Source organism: Vulpes lagopus, chromosome 12, assembly GCF_018345385.1.
Source record: "Vulpes lagopus strain Blue_001 chromosome 12, ASM1834538v1, whole genome shotgun sequence".
In the NCBI taxonomy this organism is placed as follows: Eukaryota; Metazoa; Chordata; class Mammalia; order Carnivora; family Canidae; genus Vulpes; species Vulpes lagopus.
Genome location: NC_054835.1, coordinates 59326286 through 59348353, shown reverse-complemented (window position 1 = coordinate 59348353; position 22068 = coordinate 59326286). Strand labels below are relative to the sequence as shown.

General features: G+C 66.8%; 1 protein-coding gene across 5 annotated transcripts in view; it reads right to left on the bottom strand.

Annotated features, from left to right (window-relative positions):
- BAIAP2 (BAR/IMD domain containing adaptor protein 2) overlaps window positions 1-22068 on the bottom strand; it is a 58967-nt gene that overhangs the window by 24192 nt on the left and 12707 nt on the right. For all 5 annotated transcript variants that reach the window (XM_041727254.1, XM_041727252.1, XM_041727255.1 and 2 more), the window contains exons 2-3: window positions 20398-20473; window positions 17962-18048 (exon numbers count right to left, since the gene is read on the bottom strand). In XM_041727254.1, coding sequence (XP_041583188.1) covers window positions 17962-18048; window positions 20398-20473 — 163 coding nt within the window. The remainder of the gene's footprint in view (window positions 1-17961; window positions 18049-20397; window positions 20474-22068) is intronic.

The window sequence follows — 22068 nt, the reverse complement described above, 5'->3', positions numbered from 1 at the left end:
AAGGCCCAGAATGACATGGGACGGAGGATGACAAGGAGGGGCCTGGGCCCAGTCCTGGGCGAAGGGAAGCCCGTGGGACAAGAGGCGCGAGGGGGCGCTGGCCAGGGCGGTCCGGCCCGTCGCAGACACTCGGGTGCATCAGCACCTGCAGGGGGACCCGGGTACCGGCCTTGGCCCTCGGCACCGCCACCTGCGGTGTGCAGGGGATGCGTCCCGCATACCTGGAGCGGCGCACACAGCCAACCCCGACCCACGGGTCCCGCCTCTGGTTGCTCAGAATCTAAGAATCAGAATCAGTCTAAGCCCCAAGAGGCGCAGCTCCAGGGTGATTCTGCTTCTCTGTGCTTCTGGTGTTCTGGAACTTTCTCAAAACACCCACTACTCTGAGATGAGGAACACATTGTGGTCTCGTTTGTGACGGGTCTTCCTGTGTCAACGGCCGGGACCCACCCTCAGTCTCCCTGCCCGCGGGCACCTGGGAATCGGTTAGACCGAGGCCGAGGGGTGCGGGCCCACATGGCACAAGGTCTGGCCGGTGCGGGGAAGGGCCGGACTGGACCGGAGGGCCTGCCCCCATGCGCCCACCCCCTGCCCCCACAGCAACCTCAAGGGGCATCAGCCTGGGTGGCAGCGCCCACACGCAGTCCAGCCGGTCTGCCCGCAGGGGCGGCACCCAGGGCACCGGCCACCCAACCGTAAGTTAACAAGATCAAACAGAAAACGAATGTTTCCTGAAAATTCTGTGCACGAGCAGCTTGGGGAGAACATCTGAGAAACACAACCCCGCAGAGTAACCCCTTCATAAAGGAGGTCCCGACGCCAAGAGGTGCGTGAAGCTCCATGAGGAACTGCGGCCGCTGCACCCCCGGCTCTGCCGACTGCTCAGGAGCACCCCGGAGCCTCCCCCCCAGCCCCCCCCCCCCCCGGCAGAGGCCCGGCCCGCCCCCGGGCCCACGGCCGTGCTGTCGGTGCGCCGGTGCAGTGCGCACACCGGCTCCAGGCCCCAACCCCAAGGCTGCACCAAGCAGCCCACACAGTCAATTTTTAAACTGCATTTTACAAGCAGCTGCAGGAAGCCATATGCTCACGAACCACGCAAGGCGGTGGCGGGGGGAGAACGAGCAGCCCAGGCCCTGGACCCCCGGGGACCGGGACCCCGCCTGCAGGGCGAGGCTGGCCCCAACACGGGCCCCTGGAGGAACAGGGAGCCACAGGCACCACACTCCCTGGTCCCGGGGCGCCTGTGCCTTCCGGGGCCCGCGGGCAAGCTAGCAGGGGTCCTGAGAGCCAGAGCCAGCAGGGGCCGTGTCGCGTTTCTGGGTTCCGCGAGGCACTCCACCCCGTGTCCCAGACAGCACCGAGGGGGACACCCTCCCAGGGGGGAGGCGGCCGCGGGCTGCCCCCGCCTCCCGAGCGCAGACGCACGCGCCCCGGGGAATCTGTGTCCTGGGTTCAGAGCACAGGTGGCTCATAAACTTGACGAACCGGGTTTAAAATAGCAGCGCAGACCCAGCCCTCCACAGGCCAGGGTGGGGGAGCGGCCAACTCGGCCCACCGCCCGCCGGGGCGCCAGGGCTCCAGGGGGCGTGCACAGAGGGGTGCCAGGCGGCAGGTGCCCACGGCCCGGGCTGCGGACTCAGCAGAGCCTGGAGCCTGGTGGCCAGGCTGGAGGGGCCGCGCAGGCTCGAGTCACAGGCGTGGAGAGGATGTGCAAGCGGGGAAGGGGTAAAGGCCACGGGAGCAAGGACAGGAGTCGAGGCCCGCGTGGGCGCCGCGGCTTCCTGAGGGACCGGCCCCCGTGCAGAGCACAGAGGCACCTGAGTCAGAGGCCGCGTCCTCCCCTGCCCTCCGAGCGTTTGCTGTACCAGCCAAGCAGCAGGGCCGCGGTGAGTCACCTGCGCACGCCCCTCCGCTCCCCGTTTTCACATTCCAGGTCCTGCCCGTAACCTCAAGCAGCTTTCGGGCAAGGAGCGGAACTCGGTACGCACGGCAACGCCCCTCTGCAGGGGGAGCAGGGGCGTTCACGCACGTCGGTATACGCACGCACACACGTGCACCCGCCCTCGTATACACACACACACACACACACACGCGCAGACACACAAGTGTACACACAGCCACACGGGACGTGCCGCTCATCTTTCCTGGAGTGAAATGTGAAACGTGCGGGGGACCTGTGGCTGGACATTAACTGGTTTTGTCTCATGTGCCCAACACAGGACAACGGTGGGACAGTCGGGACCGACCTGGCAGCCGGAGCAACCCGTAGAAAGGGTGCAGCTAAGGTGGGCTGGGGACGCTGAGGACGCTGCTGGTGGCCCAGCTCTGGGGTGACAGGGACAAGTGATAATGCAGCCTTCCAGGGGGGACAGATGCCCCAACAAGGACACAGAGCTGGAACCAGGCCTGTGGACCCCCCGACAGGCAACTCTTCCTCGACTGCATGCACCGGGTCGAGCAACCACGATCCTTGACTCCAGAACATTCCATCAGCCACAAACCTGTCCCCATGAAGTCCCATCCCTCCCGCCTCTCTGAGCCACCAGTCTGTACGGGTTTCACTGTTCTGGACGTTCCCAGTAGGGCCCTGGGGAGGCAGAAAGAAGAGCCACTCTCACCTGGCACGCCAGCCAGGATGGGACAGCGGGAAGGACGGCGCCTGCTCCCATACAGCCGTGTCCTCTGAGGTGACCGGAGGGTCCACCACGCACCACGCACCCCAGGGGGCTTTCAGAACCTCCAGAAGGACGCCATGGGGGAGGGGGCTGCAGAGCACTCGGCCACTTTACACACCTGCAGGGTCGTAGGACCACACCCGACATCCCAGAACCAGGAAAACCTTTGCTTGTTTCCCCAAACTCAGATCTTTGGGAAAAAAGTATTCCAGAAAACTGGAACAAAGGACAAGTACCAATGTTTTAAAGGTACAGACTCTACAAAGTACAGGCTGGTGTGTCAGTGTGAGAACTGCCCCCAGGTCGAGGTGACCAGCTCACAGCCTGCGCACTTGCTCACGTCTCATCCTCTGCGGTCACGCCCCACGGCTTTCAGCGGGCACCTGCTCCGTGTCAGGTGCCGTGGCCCGTGCGCCCTCCGGGGCCGCGCAGAACCGGGAAGGAGAACCGCCAGGACGGCGGGGCTGGCCGGTGTGCTCTGGGAAGACCGAGAAAGCCCGTGAGGCTGGCAGCTGGTGGGGAGCCGGCCTCGGGGTCCCCAGGATCCTGGGGGTCCCCAAGTGGCAGAGAGACCACGAGCAGAGTGGGTGGCCGGCGGGGGGACCCAGTCGGCAGCTTCTCTGAACCCAAGACCAGCACCGGTGCAGACCCTCCTCCCACGGGAACTGGAGGCGCTAGGTGGGTCCCCCGGAGTTGGCCGTGACCCGGGGCTCCAGGGGGGCCTGCAGGTCAGCCTGGGTCAGGTGCGGGCCCGTTCTACAGCCACACCCACAGGCTGCCACCGGAGGCCCCAGGTAAACACAGTGGGACCTGCTGGGCGGTAACAGGGCCGTGAGTCACAGCTTCGAGTCCCCTGTCCCCGGGGCCGAGAGCACAGCACACGTTCTCATCCCAGCCTGACCTTCTGAACTTCAGGAGGTCACAGGAACAGTGAAGCAAACACCGTGCGCCACCTCCTAGGCCCCCTGGTCCTCGGCGCTCGCCGTATTTGCTCACGCCCTGCTTCTGGTGGATGTGCACACACACACATGCATGCACACACAAGCACACGCTCGCACATGCACATACACAATGCACACGCACACCCACGCACGTACACATATACACATGCACGTACACACACGTTCCACTAAACCATCTGGGAGGCAGCCCGAGCCCAGGGACGTGGCCCCCGCACGCCGGCGCGCCCTCCCAAGCAGGGCCTGGTGCCACAGCAGACACCCCCGCGCTGCTCAAGAAAGGCGGCCACGGACGCACACCCCCCTCCCCGACAGCCCCACAGTGCACCCGCACACGGACGCGGTGGCCGCCAGCTTCTCCCCCCGGCCGCACGCCCATCTCTCGCTCCTCTCCCCGAGGCACCCCGCACCTCGGCCTGAACGTGGCTCCAAGCGTCAGGAACCGGAGAGCCCCATGCAGGCCCGCGGGCCGGTTCCCAGGGACGGGCGTGGAGCGGGACTCGCATCTTCACCTCAGGCACCGAGGTCTTCGTCTGCACCTACAGAGCCCTCCCACGCCTTCACGGCACTGAATCCGTAAAGATTCAGGCTCGGTTTTTGTGGGTTTTTTTTTTTTTTTTTTTGCTTTTACTTCTTACAGAAGATACGACGTGTTCCTCTAATCTTCAAGTGACAGGAAGCTGAAAGGCAGCGGGACTCCGGCTGACTGACAAAGACACGGGGTTCACTCGCCCACAGGCCGGCGGCAGACTTGGGTCCATCCTTCCCCCCCAGGCTGGGGCGGGGACCTGTGTCGGCCTGACACCCCTCCAGGGCCACCCGGCTGGCTCCTAGTCCCCAAGGAGCGAGGACGGCATTTCACCAGGATTTGGGTTAACGCCCCATCGAGGCTTAACAAAAGAACACGTTTGGGGATCCCTGGGTGGCTCAGCAGTTTGGTGCCTGCCTTCGGCACGAGGCCTGATCCTGGAGACCCGGGCTCGAGTCCCGCATCAGGCTCCTGCATGGAGCCTGCTTCTCCCTCTGCCTGCGTCTCTCTCTGTGTCTCTCGTGAATAAATAAATAAAATCTTAAAAAAAAATAAAAATAAAAAAGAACACGTTTTAGCCAGCGCCACACAGGCCCGGGGAGCCCGCCCGGGGGATGGCCCCCATGAAGGAGGTCCGTGGCCTGAGCTGACCCCACGGGGCAGGCGAGCAGCCCAGCGTGGAACGAGGCGGCTCTGCAGCAGCTGCCAGAGGCCACGGCCGGGTGTGCCCCCTGCAAGGCCGGCTGAGCATCGCCTCCCGACTGACAGGTTCACAGGCTGCCCAGGGGTGGGGCCTGTAAAACCTGACTAAGCCCAGAAATGGAGAGGAAGTGGGGACCCCAGTGGAGGCGGCCGAGGAGGGCGGTTTCTTTCTTTCCTTTTAATTCCGTTACCGTACGGGGTAGCACCAGCCTCAGGTGCGGGACACAGGGACCACCTTCCGGACGTCACCCGGTGCCGCCTCGACAGGCGCCCTCCCGCATCCCCGGCACCTGCCCCCGCGGCTCTGTCACCCTCACTCTGTTCTCTGTGGCGAAGAGTCTGTTTCTTGATTTGTCTCTTTTTTCCCTTTGCTCACTTGTTTTGCTTCTTAAATCCCCTGTTAAGTGAAATCATGTGGCGTTTGTCTTTCTCTGACTGTGCCGGGTAACACCCTCCCGCTCCATCCACGTCGCTGCAAGCGGCAGGATCTGACGTCGCACCTTCCTTGTCTGCTTGTCAGTCCGTGGACACTTGGGTGCCTCCGTGACTTGGCTGCTGTGGACATGGGGTGCACGGGTCCCTCCGAGTCAGCACTCGCGTGTTCTCCGGGTCGGAAGGCAGCTCTGTCTTGACCCTCGGGAGGCGCCTCGGGAAGGCGGTGTGCGTGTCCGAGGACAGGCCGCCTGAGCCCCGACGTGGCGCGCAGGGAGGGAGAAGGGGCCCGGCACCACCCTCGGCTGCAGCTCTGGGCCCGTCTGCAGACCAGGGAGGGCTGCCCGGGGGAGACGGCCTCCCAGGCCAGGGGCCCGCAGGGGAAGCCCAGGAGGGCCGCTCCCAGGCACTAGTTTTCTCAAGGGTTAAGCACGGATGTCAGTACCTGGTGTGACTGAATCAGTAGGACCAAGCGTCTCCTGACGGGGGACCGGGCCAGCCAGGCACACGACACAATCCCTGCCCCAGGGACAGGGCCAGGCAAATGCTGGCCTCCGTTAGCAACGGTGACAGTGGGGCGCGGGATCCGGGCGCGGCACCGCCCGACACCCACGGCGCCTCCAGGCACAGCCTCCCCACTTAAGCAGAAAGACGATGGCGGCTGAGGCGGTCAAGCAAACAGGCAAAAGGCAGGAAAAGCCCCCAGTGGGGGCAACGTTCAGTCCCCGTGGAGCCAGGTCTGTGCCTGTGGGAGGGCCACCGCCCACCCGTGATCAATGGGTGGGCACCATGCGTGGCCCCTTACCTCCCACCCGACACCCTTCATCTGGTGACAAAGCCAGGCCTGGGAGTGGGTTCCAAGCGCCAGGCGTCTTCCTCACTGTGCCCGCCCACCTGTGTCCTTCTCGCGGCTGTTACAACCGCACAGGCCTGTGGACAAGAGGAGCCGCGCACAACGCACGGTGTCAGGAGGGGCGGACCCAGGTGGAACCGGTGCTGCGGGACGCAGGAGATCTTCAGCTACAGACGGCAGGCAGTGATGTGACCAGCAGCTGGCCCGCCGGCCCCTGGGGCAGGTCTGCGCTCTCAGACCACATGGGTGCTCCAGGAAGCACTGGGCTTCCTGGAGGGGGCCCTGGGTCACCGAGGAGGCCCCATGTCCTCTGAGGGTCTTCCTTCTACTTGAACCCCATTACCTGCTGGCCTGCACCCAGGGAACAGTCAAGTCTGGACACCCCGGTGTTGGGGAAGGGTCCTGCACACACCTGCCATCCCCTCTGGGTACAGGAGGCTGGCATGGTCAGGTTTGGGCACCAACGGGTGCCACCTGCCAAGGCCCCCACCCCAATCTCAAGTGGCCCAGGTTCCTCTCTCCTGGGGGTTAAACTGTGTGCCAGTGAGAGGGCAGCCATGCCCAGAGGCGGCTGGATGTGACCAGGCGGCCAAGGCAGGGGGCCCCACCGCTGCAGGCTGAGCCTCAAAGGTCGAAGCCCTCCCAGACCTGGCTATTTCGACCACCAGCATTCTTGAAGGCAGGGGCTGGGTGACCTCAGTGGGACTGGGAGCAGAATGTCCACGCCATCCTCCAGGAGACTGTGCTCCCTGGCACTGACAAGCACGGGGGTCGTGTGAAGCAGGGGGGACCCCGGGAACCTGGAGGCCCCGAGATATGATGGCAGAGGTGCACTCTCTGACCAAGAGGAGCTGGGCCTCGCTGCAGGGACCTGAGGGAGCCTGGGGCCAGGGATGGGGTGAGGGCGTGGAGCACAGGGAGCCCCCAGGGTAGGAGCCCACGGCGTAGGAGCCTCTGGGGTGGGAGCCCTCGGGAGGTGGAAGCCCCCAAGGTGGGAGCCCATGGGGTAGGAGCCCCCGGGAGAAGGGAGCGTCGTTTGCCCATCAGGCCGGCAGATCCTGTGAGCTGGCTGGCCTCTCGGGGGCCTGGGACCCAGCATCCCAGGGTGGGGAGCGCAGCAGCCGCAGGCCTGCGGGGACCCTGGCCCCGCCTGGGCACAGCCGCTGAGCATCTGGAGACCAGCCCTGGGGAGGCAGAGCTGAGACCAATGACGTCATGGCCGCAGCGCGGCATGAGCGGTGCCGGGTCGGGGCAGGTGGACTTGCCGATGGTCTCAGCCTCTTCTGGGCAAGCCGCGCGCTGGAGGAGCCCTCAGAGCCCCACAGTGCCCGGGGCTGCAGGGGAGGCATGTGACCTCCCTCTCGTGCCTCAACCTCTAGCCTGGGGGTCTTGGAGCTGGCTGGGGCCACCCTGTGGCTCCTCAGAGATCACGGCATCCCTGTGGTCACGAGTGGCCAGCGAGGACCCCGAAAGCTCGAGTCTCTGGTCTCTGTCACTTCAGAAGGGGCTCCAAGCCAAGGGGTCAGCTGCTCAAACTTGGCTGGGAACACACACCACCTTCTGGAGCCTTCTGAAGGAAATATCCATAATGCTCAATTATTCTGGTGGCTTCCAGAGCGGAAGGCGCCTCCGAGAGCTAATTAGCATATGCCCAAACGAGGGACAAATATAGAGCTTCACGGGGAGGACAGACAGCGAGGGGCTGAGGGGGCGCCGCACCGTCAGGACCGCGGGAGGGGACACGGAGCCCAGACGGCACCACGGGGACCCCCATCAGCTGCCAGCACCACCCTCCCCGCGGCCACGAAGCCTCCAGCTCCTCCCAGGAGAAGGGGGTTCTCTCTGCTCACAAAAAAGGCAAAAACGGAAGGGGGGGGGGCGATGGCTGTGTTGCCATGGTGATGACGGCAGACAGGGCTCCTCACCAGCTCTCCGGAGGCTCAGCAGAGCCCCTCCCAGCACCCGACGCCTGGCTGGGCCTTCCCGCCAGAGGCAGAGGCGAGGCCGACCCCGCCACGGCCACCTGCTCCGGGCTCAGGGCCTGGCCGGGTGTCGGCCGCTCCTGGGAGTCTGGACGGATCCAGAATCGCCGCCGCCGCAGGCCTCCCGGTGCCAAATCTGTGCTTGGCCACGATCCGCAAGCGAGTCCTACAGGCACACGGCACGGGCCGGGGGCCCCAGGCCATCTGGTCAGGGTGGCAGGGGTGGCGCCTCAAGGGGACCTGCTGAGGCAGGAGGACCAGGAGGCGCCAACCCTTGGTGGCAGCGCCCAGGCCGTCACCCTCTCCCCGTGGGCCCTGCGGTGCGGACGGCACCCTGCACCCGCCCCCCACCTCCCGCGTCCGCCGGGGCTCAGCTCCAGCAGGCTCGCCACCTGCCAGCCGCGTCTTTCACTCTGCCTGCCGCGACTTGCCAGGAGATGCACGGTGTGAACACAGATGAGGATTTTTTCCTGCATTTTCCCCCCAAAGCAGACACCAGGGACCAAAGTCACCTGGAGGAGTGAACCCCGACACCCGGGCCTCCTCAGGGGTGGGCAGACGGGGCCCAAGGCCCAAGGCCACAGAGCCCCCGGCTTGGAGCAGAGAGGCCGTGCCCCCCCTTGGGAGGCACTTCTGGTGCCGCCGAGGACCCCCGTGCTGAGGGCAGCCGTCAACCTGCCTCGCGCTCCCTTGTTCGCCATCCAAGTGGACGTTGGCTCCCCGAGGGCAGCTTCTCGCTTTCTCACCAAGACACAAACAGGACAGAGGCCGCTGGGAGACGGCTGGTCACCAGCACACCGGGTCGCCACCGTCAGGGTGTCACACTGCCTCTGACGCGCCCGCCCTCCCCCAGCGTCAGGGACTCCAGGGACCGGTGTCCCCCCAGGGGCTGGCACCCCAGGGAGACTGCAGACCTGCCTCCCAGGCCCCCGAGCAGCACGTGCACCGGCCCTGGGGCCACCACCAAGCGGAAACCAGCTCCCACCCGAGGGAGAAAACAAGGGACCTACTCTTCTCCTCAGATGTCCTCTGCGGGGTGCTGCTGTCTACAGCACCGCACATCGGGGGTGACACAGCTGGGGTCAGGAGACACGGTCACTGGCCGCCGCGGGAGAGCTCTAGGCCCCCGGGCTCCGGGGCTGGCCCGGGCACGCCGCTGCAGGGCGGGGTTCACAAGGCCTCAGCTGCAGGCCAAGACACGGGAGGAGTCGCCGCTCCCCGTCGGAGCAGAGGCCGGGGGCCGGTGGTCACTGACCCTGCACAGCCCCACGGCCCCCCAGGGAACAGGCTCTGGACAGGGCTACGGCTCAGGGCTCCTCTTGGCCCCTTCCAAGCAAGAACCCCGGTATCCAGGTAGGAGGCCCTACGGTCCCACCTGTCCTCAGGATGAGACCCAGCCACCGACCGCTGTCCCAGCACAGGCCCCTGGACGCCAAGGGACGTGAACACACGCTGCAAGACCTCTCCCGCTCTCACTGAGGCCATCACTGAGAAGACGACGTTTACCGAGGTCTCCTGGCCGAGGCTCAGTCCGCCCAACGCTCCCATCAGGGCGGGCCACGCTGGGGCACTGGGGGCCCCTGGCAAGAGTGACGGTCATCTGAGCCCCCGGGCCCCGAGAACGGACCCCTACATGTCCCGGCCCCTTCTGTGTTCAGCCCTGAGGCCCGGGCTGCCGAGCGGGGCCGAGGGAACGCTGCCCAAGACAGCGAGGCTGGCCCGCCTGCTCCCAGGCTGGCTTGGACCCTTGAGCATCCACAAAGTGGAGCAGGACAGCAGAGCCACAACGCTGCCCGGGCAGAGCCCCGATGGGTCCCAAGTCCCTACGGCCGAGGAAGACCAGAGAGCAGGGTCTTTATCCCTGGGGTCCGGCCGCTTCTCCGGGTGCTGTTGGGGGAACCTCGGTGTCATTAGCTGGGGAGGGGACATCAAGGCAGGGAGCCCTGTTCCAGGCTGGCCACGGATGTGCAGCCTGCGGGACACGGGCTCTGAGTCGGGCCCCCCGGGGACATGAAACGGAAGGCCCCACCACCAGGATCTGAGTAAGCCTCCAAACAGAGCTCCTGTCGGGGTCTGATAGCAGGTGGCACTTCCGCCCCACTGCTGTCACATGTGGCCTGAGGGGAGGCAGGGGCACTCCTGAGGCCCTTGGCCGGGTGCGGGCAGCCTGCCAGACACGACAGGGACACGGGAGGGGGGCTGCAGCCAGACCACCCCCGGGCCTCCGGGAGCACGGGAGCCGGAGCGGGTGGGCGGCCGACAGAACCACCTCTGCCAACACAGCCCGTCCAGCCACCGTCGCAAGGTCCCCGGGGCCGCATCGCCGAGGGCACGCCCTTCTGCTGGGCCCCCTGCACCCCCCAGCCCCTCAGGCGGGAACAGGCACCTGTGCCTCCGAGGGAGAGGCCCGAGTGAGCAAAGCCAGCTCTGCGGGCGGGACCGGGAAGAGGCACCCAAACCCCACAGGGAGTTCTCCTTGGGCGGGCGTGGGAACGGTGACCCTGCGGAGAGCCGCCAAAGGCGGGGCCGCGCTCAGGCCGCACCTCCCCTAACCCGGGACTGGGGGCCAGAGCGGAGGGTTTCAGGCGCCTCCCACCAGCATCGGGCAGGGCCGCTCCCAGCACAGAGCTCCTGCCGCTCTCACGGCGCGGGTGCGGGCACACGGCGGCCCTGCGGGCACACGGCGGCCCTGCAAGCACACACACGCCCGGACCACAAACAAGCAGCCTCTTCAAAGGCAGAGAACAGAAACAAAGCGGCCGTCCACACGGATGAGGCAACCAGAGCAGCCGCGGATGGGACAGGGCGGGCTCGGTGGGCGGCTCAGCCACACGCGGGGGACACCGAGGCCAGCAGAGGCTGGGCCCTGCTCACTGCCGCCACGGTTTCTCGTCAAGCAGTGCCGCCTTCGTGAAAAGTCTAGAACCCTCTAGAAGTCTGCCCTGCAAAGCCAGGGAAGGCCAAAGAGCAAGCGACGTGATCCTCTTCCGCCTGAGTGATTCCAGCACAAAACACCTGAGTCACTTCACACACGTAGAGGAACCCAGGGGCACCGGGACCCTGGCCCCCGCTCCTGCGCCCTCCTTGGGCTCAGCCCGGCTCCTTGCACACAGTCACCCTGCAGAGACAAGGCAGGGCTGTGGCTGCAGGCCTCGTCCAGAGGGTGGGACATACTCAGGTACACAGCACCCCGGGGGCACCACAGACCACGGCACCCTCCCCTGCAGAGGGACCCAGAGCAATGGTGGGCTCCCCCAGGAGCAGGGGTCCTTCCAGGAGCAGGGCTCCCCCCACCCAGGAGCAGGGGTCACCCCAGGAGCAGGGCTTCCCCCCAGGATCAGGGCTCTCCCCCCAGGATCAGGGCTCCCCCCCAGGAGCAAGGGTCACCCCAGGAGCAGGGCTCCCCCCGCCAGGAGCAGGGGTCACCCCAGGATCAGGGCTTCCCCCCAGGAGCAGGAGTCATTCCAGGAGCAGAGCTTCCTCCCAGGATCAGGGCTCTCCCCCCAGGAGCAGGACTCCCCCCCAGGAGCAGGGGTCACCCCAGGAGCAGGGCTCCCCCAGGAGCAGGGGTCCACCCAGAAGCCAGCTCTGGGGGAAACACCATGCATCACACACGGACGGTGCCCTGGAGCCACAACCCATTCTCCAGTGGCTGTGACGGGAACAGAGGGCCCAGAAGCCAGCCCCCCCGCACCTGGATAGGGGACACGGGTGCTTGAGCCCCACAGCTGGGGGCACCCGCCCGCAGCGTGCACAGGGCCAGGGCCGGAGAAAACCCGAAGTATGGGCAGAGACTCCCGGGGACAGGGACGGCGGCAAAGGTGCGACGGCACGGGGGTTCTCGCCACCGCCCTGTCTGCTTTTCCCCAAACGGAGATGTCCGAGCACTGGAGCTCAGGTCACCAGGAGCCTGGAGGGGCCCTGGCCATGCGGGTGGCCTCCCTGGCTCAGGCCCTGCAAGGCGGGTGCTCGGGCGGTGCGCCCCCTGAGCTGCGGAAACACCAGCCCCTTCAGCCTGAAGAGAGCCTGGCCCGCCCCTCGCTGGGGCCTTCCAGAAACATCGGCAGCTCAGTGCCGTGCTCCCGGAGCAGGCTGACGGCACTTCTGATGGTTGTCATCAGGACGGACGAGGGAGAGGCCAGAGAGCAGGGGGGCCACCCGTCCACCGTCCAAGGGACTTGGGTGGAGGTGCAGGCGGAAGCCCCCCGCCCCCCAGGGCCCGGGACCCGCACGCGGCCGGGGCGCCCTCCCTCATCGCCCCGAGCCGCCGGTCAGGCCCAGCCCAGGCCCGGAAGGCCATGGACGGTGCACAGAGCAGGAAGCAGAGGGTGGTGCACTCAGGGGTCACCGGTGGGGGGGTGCTGGCGCTCAGGGGTGGCCCAGCGGAGCCCCGCAGGCGGAGGTCACGTGTGCGGCTGCTGGAGGCAGCGGGAGGGGCCGCAAGGAGCTTCTGACTAGGCCACCGCGACCCGGAGCAGAGGGGCACCCCCTGGCAGCTGGGGCGACGGCCGCCCACCCACTGCAGCGGGGCCAGGCGGAGCCAGGGAACCACACTGCGGAAGCCTCGGGCCTGCAACTTGGGGGTTCACCTGGGAGGGCCGCGGGCCACCTGAGAGCTCGTGCTGGCAGTTCGGGCGCACAGGGCTCCGCGGGGAGCGGGTGGCGGCAGCGTCCTCACGGCCGGCGGGTCGGAGCCCCACAGGGAGGGGCCGCGTCGCTGCCCCAGGTGCCTGCCCAGCCCCGACCGGCATCCCCGGCCTCGCGGAGGCCCCGCGGGATGCAGCAGCCAGAGGGTGGACCGAGCCCTCCGAGGTCAAGTTTCTCAAAACACCTCTGGTCACGAAGTCCTGGCGGCTCCTCCTGGGCCGCCCCCCAGGGGCACTCGCCCCCCCAGGCCAGGTCGTTCCCAGGCTGTGAGGGTCCTGGGGGGAAGGCCTGCGGGGAGGAAATGGTCAGAAACAGCCCATCCCCGGGGGCCGCAGACAGGAAGACGAGCAGGAAGTCAAACTGAACACCGGACAAAGCGACAGAGGGGTCAGCTCCGCAGGAAGGTGTGACCACACACGGGTGTCACCCCACAGCCAGAGACAAGCCGGCGTCCTGGGGCCCAGGGGCGCGCGTTGGCTTCCCCATCAGTCCCCAAGCATAACACGGAGCTTGCACCTGTTGTCAGGGGACAGGTGTTCCCTCCGAACACAGCACATGCACACGTACGTGCACAGGGGGCCACGGGCCGACGGAACAGCCTGTCAGCAGGCACCTAAGACGGGGTCACGCGGGAATCCACATGGGCCTCACCCGGGGTCTTGACTTGCCTGCAGGGAGGGGAGCTCAGACCGATGTCCCCGCTCCCCGTGGACCGATGGGACCAAGGAACTAAGGAACCAGGAAGAAGTGCCCCTCAGAGGGTGACGTGACACCAAAACCCCAGTGACATGGTTCCCTGGTGACAGTGGCCAGAATGTGCCACCAAACCCCAACCTATGCAAACTCAGCCAAGAGTGAAGGATCCCAAATGTGAAATTTCCACCAGGGCCTCAAGGCAGGAGCGGGGACAAGCGCTCGGAAGGGCCTGGAAGACCTCGCACAGTGACCGGCCCAGGACGCGCGCCCCCTGGGAGGCAGCATCCGCCCCCGGTACATTGGCACCTCTGACGCCCCGAGTTACAACAAAGGGAAGACAAGTGCCTCTTGGTGTCCGAGAGGCCTGACCTGTCCCTCCCGGCCCCCACGCCAGGCTGGCCAAGCCGGCCGGTAGCTGCTGCTGTGGCACAGGGGTCAGGGTGCGTGCGGGGGTCCTGCCCACGCAGACGTGGCCCGAGGGCGTGCAAGGAGAACACGTGTGCTGAGCCTCACGCAGAGGGGAGCCTGCCAAGGCTCACAGAAACCTCAGCAGTGGGCGCAGGCCACTCCCTCGCTCCTGTCCTGGAGGACGGTGGCAGGTCAGCAGGGAGTGCTGGTCCCCCAGCAGCCCTGGTGCCACATCACAGGTGCCACGTCACCGTGGAGGTGACCCCTGTCACCTCCACGGTCCTATGGACATACTCGTTCAGAGCAGCAAAACCCACCCAGAATAACCCAACTGCCGACGGAGAGGAGAGAGAAACGATGGTTTGCTCACAGAATGTTCTACTGTGCCAAGTGGGCTCTGCTACTGGACAATGGCTCGGGGGGGGGGGCACAAATCCAACCTCCCAGGGCCCCCAGCAGCCTCTCCACGCTCCTCGGCTCCACGCTGTTCCCATGTCACCAGAGCACCTCGTTCCTGCCCACCTTGCAGTGTGTCCCCGCCCCCTCCCTTCCCCTTTCGGGGTCGCAGCTTCAACACCAGGCCCTGGCCACCCCGCCCGGGGTCCTGGAGGCCGCACGCCTCGTCCACGACTGGGGGATGCTCTGACCTGCAGCCCGGCCCGCACCCCCCAGAGCCGGGAGGCCTCCAATGCCCTCCCCCCAAGAACAAAGATCTCAAACGTTTCCAGGAGGAGAAAAACAAAACACCCTAAACTAAAACCTGCTTGGAAGAAAGCAGAGCTGGGCCGGGAGTGCCTCCCTCCCCGGGGAAGACACAGCCTCCTCCATCCTAAGTCAGCCCCACCTTCCACCAGGCGGACAAACGGCTGCGGACACACAGACAAGGCCTAGGCCCTTCCCACCCCCGTGCCGAAGAAGCCTCTACAGACCGGACGGTCCCCCGACCCAGGGGAAGCGGGACCCAGAGCACACGGTCTGGGCCCAGAAGAGGGACGCCTGGTGCCCGGGGAGCGGCTGGGAGGACGGCGGCGCAGGAACAGCACGGTGCCCGGGGCCCTGGGACTGAATCAGCAGAGGTGCTCGGGAACGAAGCGAAGGAAGAAGAAACAGGTGAAAACCATAACCAGAGTCACATTAATAAAAACCCATGACCTAGGGATGTCCGGGTGGCTCAGCGGTTGGCCGTCTGCCTTCAGCTCAGGGCATGACCCCGGGGTCCCGGGATCGAGTCCCACATCGGGGTCCCTGCAGGGAGCCTGCTTCTCTCTCCGCCTGTGTCTCTGCCTCTCTCTGTGTCTCTCACGAAAAAACCCACGAACTGTAAAGTTCAAGAAAAAAAAACCAACCAACTGGACTTCACTGAAATTAAACACGTTTATTCTAAAAACCCTGCTCCGGACACAACAGGCGAACAAGACTGGGGGCGCCGGCTGTGGGGCCCACGTAACCGACGACCTCCATCGAGAACACACGAGTCTTACCCTCGGCCACGGGACCAAAACCCCAGCAGAGGAGGAGGACGCGAACGCACACTCGGCCGAGGAAGAGACGCAAGCGTGTGAGGCGCTGCTCGCGTGCCGCCGGTTCGGGGGAAGAGGCAAGCGTGGAAAGGCCCGCACTGGAAACCGCCCGACGCCGCTCGGCAGCCGGCAGGACAAGCAGGCGCCTCCATCGGGCGGGAGGGCCCGGGCGCCGCGGCGGGAGGGACGCTGGCCCCACGGGGGCAGGGATGACCGTCACGGCAATTCTGACGGTAGCAGAAGCCAGGCCACACGCAGGGCACAGTCCGCACCACACGGCCCCACCGACGCCGCGCCGGCGAATACCCGCTAACTCCCTGCGCAGAGAAGCCCGACTCCACGGCCAGGCGGTCACTGTGGCCCGGAGCCAGCATCTCCAGGGGACGACAGTGGCTGCAGGGGCTGGTGGATGGTTGCACCCCCCCATGAATATCCTAGAAGCCCCCCAGCCCCACAGCTGACCCCCGTGTGAGTCGTAGGGCACGTGAGTCACGTGTCAGTAAAGCTGAGAAGAGACGAGCCTGCGGAGGGGGAGCTGGCACAGAAGACACAGTCACGGTTGGGATCCGAGGCCCCTGGGAGGCCCTGAGCGACGGGAGCATCGTGCATCCTCACGTCCTCCGGGTGGGCCATGGGGCTGGCCACCAGGAAGGCCCCGCACGGCCACACGCTGGACTGTCAGCTGTGCCCCTTCCCCTGGGGCCAGAGGGCCTGGTGACTGAGGCCCTGACCTTCCCACGCGGCGAAGCCTCCGTGAAAATGCCTGAACCACAGGGTTCAGGGCCCTGCCGGGAGGGGAACATGCCCAGGGCTGGGGGTGCGGGGACCGAAGCCCCCGGGTTCAGGCCTCCCACCCACGGTTCCCTCCATCTGCCTGTTCATCTGTATCCTTCTGGCACCTCTCGGATAATCTGGTCAACGTAATTAAGTGTTGCTGAGAGCCGTGAGCTGTTCTAGCAAATTCTCCAACCTGATAAGAGGTCACAGGAACCCCTGCCGTGTAGCCCAAGTCTGACAGCACTGTGGCCTCCGGACACACTGCTCCACCTCGATGGCGTCCAGGAAGGCCGCGGCCGCCAGACAACGGGAGACCTGGCTGACCCAGGGAGCCCCACGCTTGCTGCCAGCGCGTGTGCTGAGAGGACACGGGACGACGTTGCCCGGCACCTCGCGGCCACCACTGTGAATGCGCACACACCCAGCAAATTCCTACCTGGTACCGGGCCCCACGCTCCCCATCCTGGAGCCGCACGCCCATCCTGCCGAGTGCGGCCGCGGGGAGCAGACAGGCCTGGTGCCAGGGGAGCGCATGACTCCCCCCACACCGGAAGGGCCCTCTTCCGGCAGGAGCCTGTGCACACAGGTCACACAGGCCACCACCCCCGAGGGCGTCAGGGGGCCCAGAAGCCCCAGGCAGGCCCACGTGTGGCCTCTGAGCCCAGAGCCCACTGGTCTAAAGCACCACCTGCCACAGGACCAAGGGCCTCCGTCACCGGCCAGGCCGCACAGCCACCTCCCCTTCAGCACCCTCCGCACCCCCAGGCGCAGGGCAGCGTGGTATCCGTGGAGGCCACATGGGAGCCAGGGAGCAGCGCAGCCCTTCAGACGCCGGACAGAGGCCGCCCGCCACCCATGCAGGCAGGGCCAGCCTGCGCGTGGGGCCTGCCCTGGCCACACACCCCGTCCGCACGGTGCCCCCGGCCCTAGGAGGCTCCTTGGCCGTGTCTGTCAACAGAGCAGCCGTGTTTCACACCAGTCCAGGCGCCACAGCCGTTCCTCTAGGGCGGCCACCACCGGCAGGGGCATGTGACCGCCGGGCCCGGGCGCAGGCCCCACGTCCCCTGACAAGGAGCACCAGACGCCCCTACAAAGCACCACAGCTGACAGGCCCCGCGTGTGGCTTGGGACAGCGTGGGAGGGCAGTGGCCTGCTTCGGGAGCCACAGCAGCGATGCCGACAGTCTGGTACCACCACCTGCCAGCGTGACCAGGACACACGAGGGACACCATGTGCCTGGGGCACGAGCGACACGAGTGTGTAAAACAGCGAGAGCACAGAGAGAACCACCCGCCGCAGGGGCTCTGCCCGCTACGCTCTGGGGCCTTTCCCCCACTTGTCAGGCAACAGGCATGCAGGCGGGTGCATCCTTTTCCAAAAAACCAGGTGGCCCCATGTGATGGGCTGGGTCCCTCCTCGCTATCACACCAGGAACGCTCGTCACCTCAGTCCCGCTGCTACACAGCGCCCAACACCGGCCTCGTGGTTCCATCTCCTCGCCCCCCACCATGCTGCTCGGGGTGGGGGTGGGGGTGGGGACAGACCCAGCGGGCGTGCTCTCAGCAGCCCCTGAAGCTCCCAGCGCACCCCACTTGCAGCCAGGCATGTGCCTCACGGCCCTCGCCAGCTCTGAGGCTCACGGTCCCTCAGAGATGCCGATTTGACAAAGAGACCGGACCCCAAGAGGAATCAGAACCAGGCACAGGACGGGACCCCAGACCTGCACGGGCACATCTGACAGGACGGCCACCTGGGGGTTCCCGCTGCGTCAGGGGTCTTACCGAGTTCCTTGGAGCCCTGGCTCTCGCTGGCTAGCTCGCCCATCTTCACGAGGGCATCGAAATAGCCTTTGGCCGCGTAGGTCACACCTGAGAAGAGAGAAGGGACAGTCAGTGCCCACCGGGGACGGACAGGGCGGCCCTCAGCACCGCCACGGTGGTCGTGGGCACAGCCCGCTCCGCGGCCCTTCCACCTGTGCTGAGCACAGCCCGGGCCGGCTGACGTCCTTCCAGCAGCTTTCCCCTACGAACGTGGTGCCCGCTCAGGCCCGGGGCCTCTCGAGCCCATGCCGGGTGCCGCCCCCAGTGCCCGGATCCGGCCAGGCCGCAGGGCCTGCTGAGGACAGCTCACCCGGGGGACCGCGCCAGGCAGGAGGCGGCAGGAGGCCGTGGCACGGAGACCCCAGCCGCGGACGGAGGGCGCCCCTCACGTCTCTGAGCGGAAGCCGCGGACGGAGGGCGCCCCTCACGTCTCTGAGCGGAAGCCACGCGGCGGGCTGCCCCACAGCGACCGTGGCCGCATGGCCGCGTGCCTGGAGACCTGGGGAGAGGGGACCCGCCTGCCCTGCAGGCCGCCGGGAGCACGGGGCAACGAGTCTGTCACCTCTGCCTCCAGAGCCAGGCCGGGCCGTCTCACCGGGCCCCGCATCACAGGCTATGCAGCGGCTTCCACAGAAGCAACAGCCAGGAGCGCGCTCGGCGCCCGGACGGCTGCCCAGAGGGGTGGGCTCCTCAATGCTGATCAAAGGGCAGCCGAGTGTGGCCACGGGGATGCTGAGTGGAGCGGAGGGGCCGGTGGTGGCGTGGCCGCCTGACCTCTGCCACTGGGTGGTCCGGGAACACGGGGTGGAGGAGCCGCTAACTTTCCACCAGTGCCCCTGGGAGCCTCGGGGAACCGGGGGTGGGGGCAGGAAGCCCTGGAGGGAAACTTGGCCTCACGTTGAAGGGGAGCGGGTGGCGTGGTCTTGACCAGGACCGACTGGGAGTGAAGTGACACCCCAGGAGGTGGCCAGCTGAGGGCGAGCAGAGTCCCCGACGGCGGCTCCACAGAGGCAATCCCCGTCAGCCACGTGCACGGCTCCGAGCGCACGGGGAAAACCCGCCTTGTCAGAAGAGATGAGCCCGGTCCTGCCCCGCCGAGGCCGGCACCTCGCCCTCCTGCGTTGCCCTCCTCCAGCTTGGCACACGGGGCGTCTGGGGCAGCGGACCCGAGGCCAAGCCAGCCCGCAACCCCCGGCAGGCAGAGGCCCCCACTGCGGCCTGTGACCTGCAACAGGCTGCGTTTCAGCTCCAGCAGCGGACAGAACCTGTGTCGATGAGCAGACGTGCCTCTGTCCCTGCTGGGGACCGGCAGGCTCCCGGGCAGCGTACCTGCGCTCAGGGCTGCGGCACCGGGTGGGGGGGGGTGGCTTCAGAGAGCCTGGCTGGGCGCAGAACGCCTGTGAGCACCCCACAACCAGAGGGCGGCGCGGGACCCTGCCCGCCCACAGGGGTCAAGGCCATCGACCCTCAGCAGGAACAGGGGAGCACGCCCCACACTCTGGGCCTGCTCTGTGCGTGACCTCGGGCTCTCTCCTTCACAAGGGTCAGTGGGCAGCGGCCTCCCCCAGAGGGGAGCCCCAGGGCCAGGCAGAGGCCCAACCTGGCAGAGCGGGGTACGACAAGAGGCGCCCCCCACCCCTAAGACATGGCGAGTGGGCAGGTATGCAGCCAGGCACCTGCACGTACAGACCGGCAAGGCCACGTCCAGGAGCAGACGGGTTCCGCCGGGCGCTCTGTCCCCCGGGCGACCACAGAGACAGAAAAGAACAGGAGCTGCCCAGCTCCGGCCTCTCCCTGCTGCCTCCAGGCCAAAATCCCACCAACCAAGCCCCCTTGGGGCCGCGGACATCCCAGGGCAGCTGCTGGGGGTGCGGGCTCTGCTTCACAAGGATGCCACCCCCCCAGGTCAGGGGGCTTGACCCCCACCCTGGAGACACAGTCAAGGGTGGGGGAGACCAGCAGTCAGGCCCCCAGAACAGGGCGCCCCTGACCGTGGTGTGGGTTAGCCGGCCCCCACCAGGGTGGAAGCGTCCATACACACCCGCGGCCCGCGCTGCGGAGAACTGGCACTGACGCCCCTTCCCTGAACGAGACCGGGCAGCGCTGCCCCCGCCCCAGCGCCCAAGCCCAAAGCCCAATCCTACAGCCTCAAGGCGCTTCTGCAGCAGACATCCCCACCCGCTGCCTTCAGGTGCTGTGGACGAGCACCGAGCCCAGACCCCAGGCCGAGGCCAAGGACGTGGCCGCCCCCCAGCCGTGGGCGCAGACGGCAGGCTCGCAAGACGCGGAGGTATCCACACCCTCCCTCTGCCAAGGGCTTTCTTCTGGAGCAAAGCACCTCCTCCCACTGCTGAGCCATCCACCCGCTGACAGGCCACTGCTCGGGACCTGCCTTACCTGCCAGGGCCTTCTCATAGTTCTTCCCCATGGCAATGAAGTTCCGGAGGCTGGGGTTGAACTGCTCCATGATGGTCTGCGGAAAGCAAGAGAAAGGGCGTGAGTGACCAGGTGGCCCGGTGACCCCGGGAGTGTCCCAGGGGAGAAAATCCACAGGGTGGAGACCCCGAGGCCCCAGCCCCACCCTCGGCAGACCCCCCAGCCTCAGTTTTCACCTTGTGCAACGGAGCAAGAGCGGCCTGCTGCCCGGGGCTCTGCAGATCGCACGCCGAGCACAGAGCGCCTGGCACAGGATCGCGCCCAGAAGTGTTGCTGCTGAGGTGCCATTACCCCATCTGGAGGGGCTGAGTCGGGGAGGGGAGCCCCTCCGGCCGCACACAGGGCTCAGCGCCACCTCCCACCCAAGTCCTGGCTCAACACGCCAATTACGAACACGGCTCTGGTCAGAGGGGCGCACGGCGGACACGCAGACACCCCACTATGAACCATCCCGCAGCCCCGGGTCCTCTGGCCCACGGACCACGGTTCTTCATCGGATGAAATCAGATGTTCGCGGCCAAGGCCAAGCAAATGTTTTAATGAAAAGGCGTGAAAACAGGCCCACACAACCTCCCGACGCGAGTTCCACGGGGTAACAGGGCCGATGCCGACAGTCGAGAGCTGGCCCGGCCACACGCGCCCCCCGCCGCACTTTCAAAGAAAACCCGCCGTCCCTGACGCCCGTCTGGGAACAGAGGCGGGGGACCGTGTCCTTCCAGAGCCCCTCTGTCCCCCAGTCACACCCTCCGTCCCCTCTCCTTGCGCTTGGCCAGCGGGAGGGGCTCCAGCTGCCCTTGCCCGCCCTGGGGTGCAGCCAGGGGCGTCGGGAGACCTCAGCCACAGGGAGCTGTGCCCTCCTAAGCCCTGGGGCTGGCCTGAGGCCCCACGCCACGTGGGAGCAAGGAGAGGGAACACGGGCAGCCGTACCCATGGGGGGGCGAGGGAAGGGCACCTGCTCCGCGCAGCACAGGAACACATGGCGGCAACCCTGCCTATGCCCCATCCCTGTGGGGCTGGCACCCCGAGAGCAAAGCACATCCACACCACATGCCAGGCAGGGGGCAAGACTGTGGGACCTGGTGGGGGAGCAGGGGAGTGGGGCATGCTGCCTACAGGGGGGAGGGCTGGGGGTAGGGGGTGGGGGGTGGGGCCAGGGCAGGGAGGAGGGGGCGGATAAGGGGGTGGGGCGGGGGGCAGGGCGGGGGCAGGGCAGGGCCAGGGGCAGGGCAGGGTGGGGGCAGGCAGCAGCAGGCAAAGCCTGGGCCCAGCCACTGGGTGGAGCAGGACAGCGCAGGCCAGGGGCTGAACGGCAGGGGAGGAGGCAGGAAGCAGTGGGGAAGGCCCTGCTCCCGGGCCTGGAAGGGAAGTGGAGGGAGGGTCTGAGCAGAGCTGTTGTCCAGCCATCTCCCGAGGGGAACCACAGGTGCTCGGGGGACTGCCGCCAGGGCCCAGCAGACGCAGGGGCCCTGCTGGACCTGCCCTGGGATCTGAGAAGCGGGGCCCTAGGCCCTCAGGTCCCATCCACAGGCACCGGGACGTGGGTCAGGTGGGGCTGAGGGGCAGCGGGGAGGCAGGCAAGATGCAGGCCGCTGCTCTGGGGCCCCAGGAATGTGGACCAAATCCAGGGAGCAC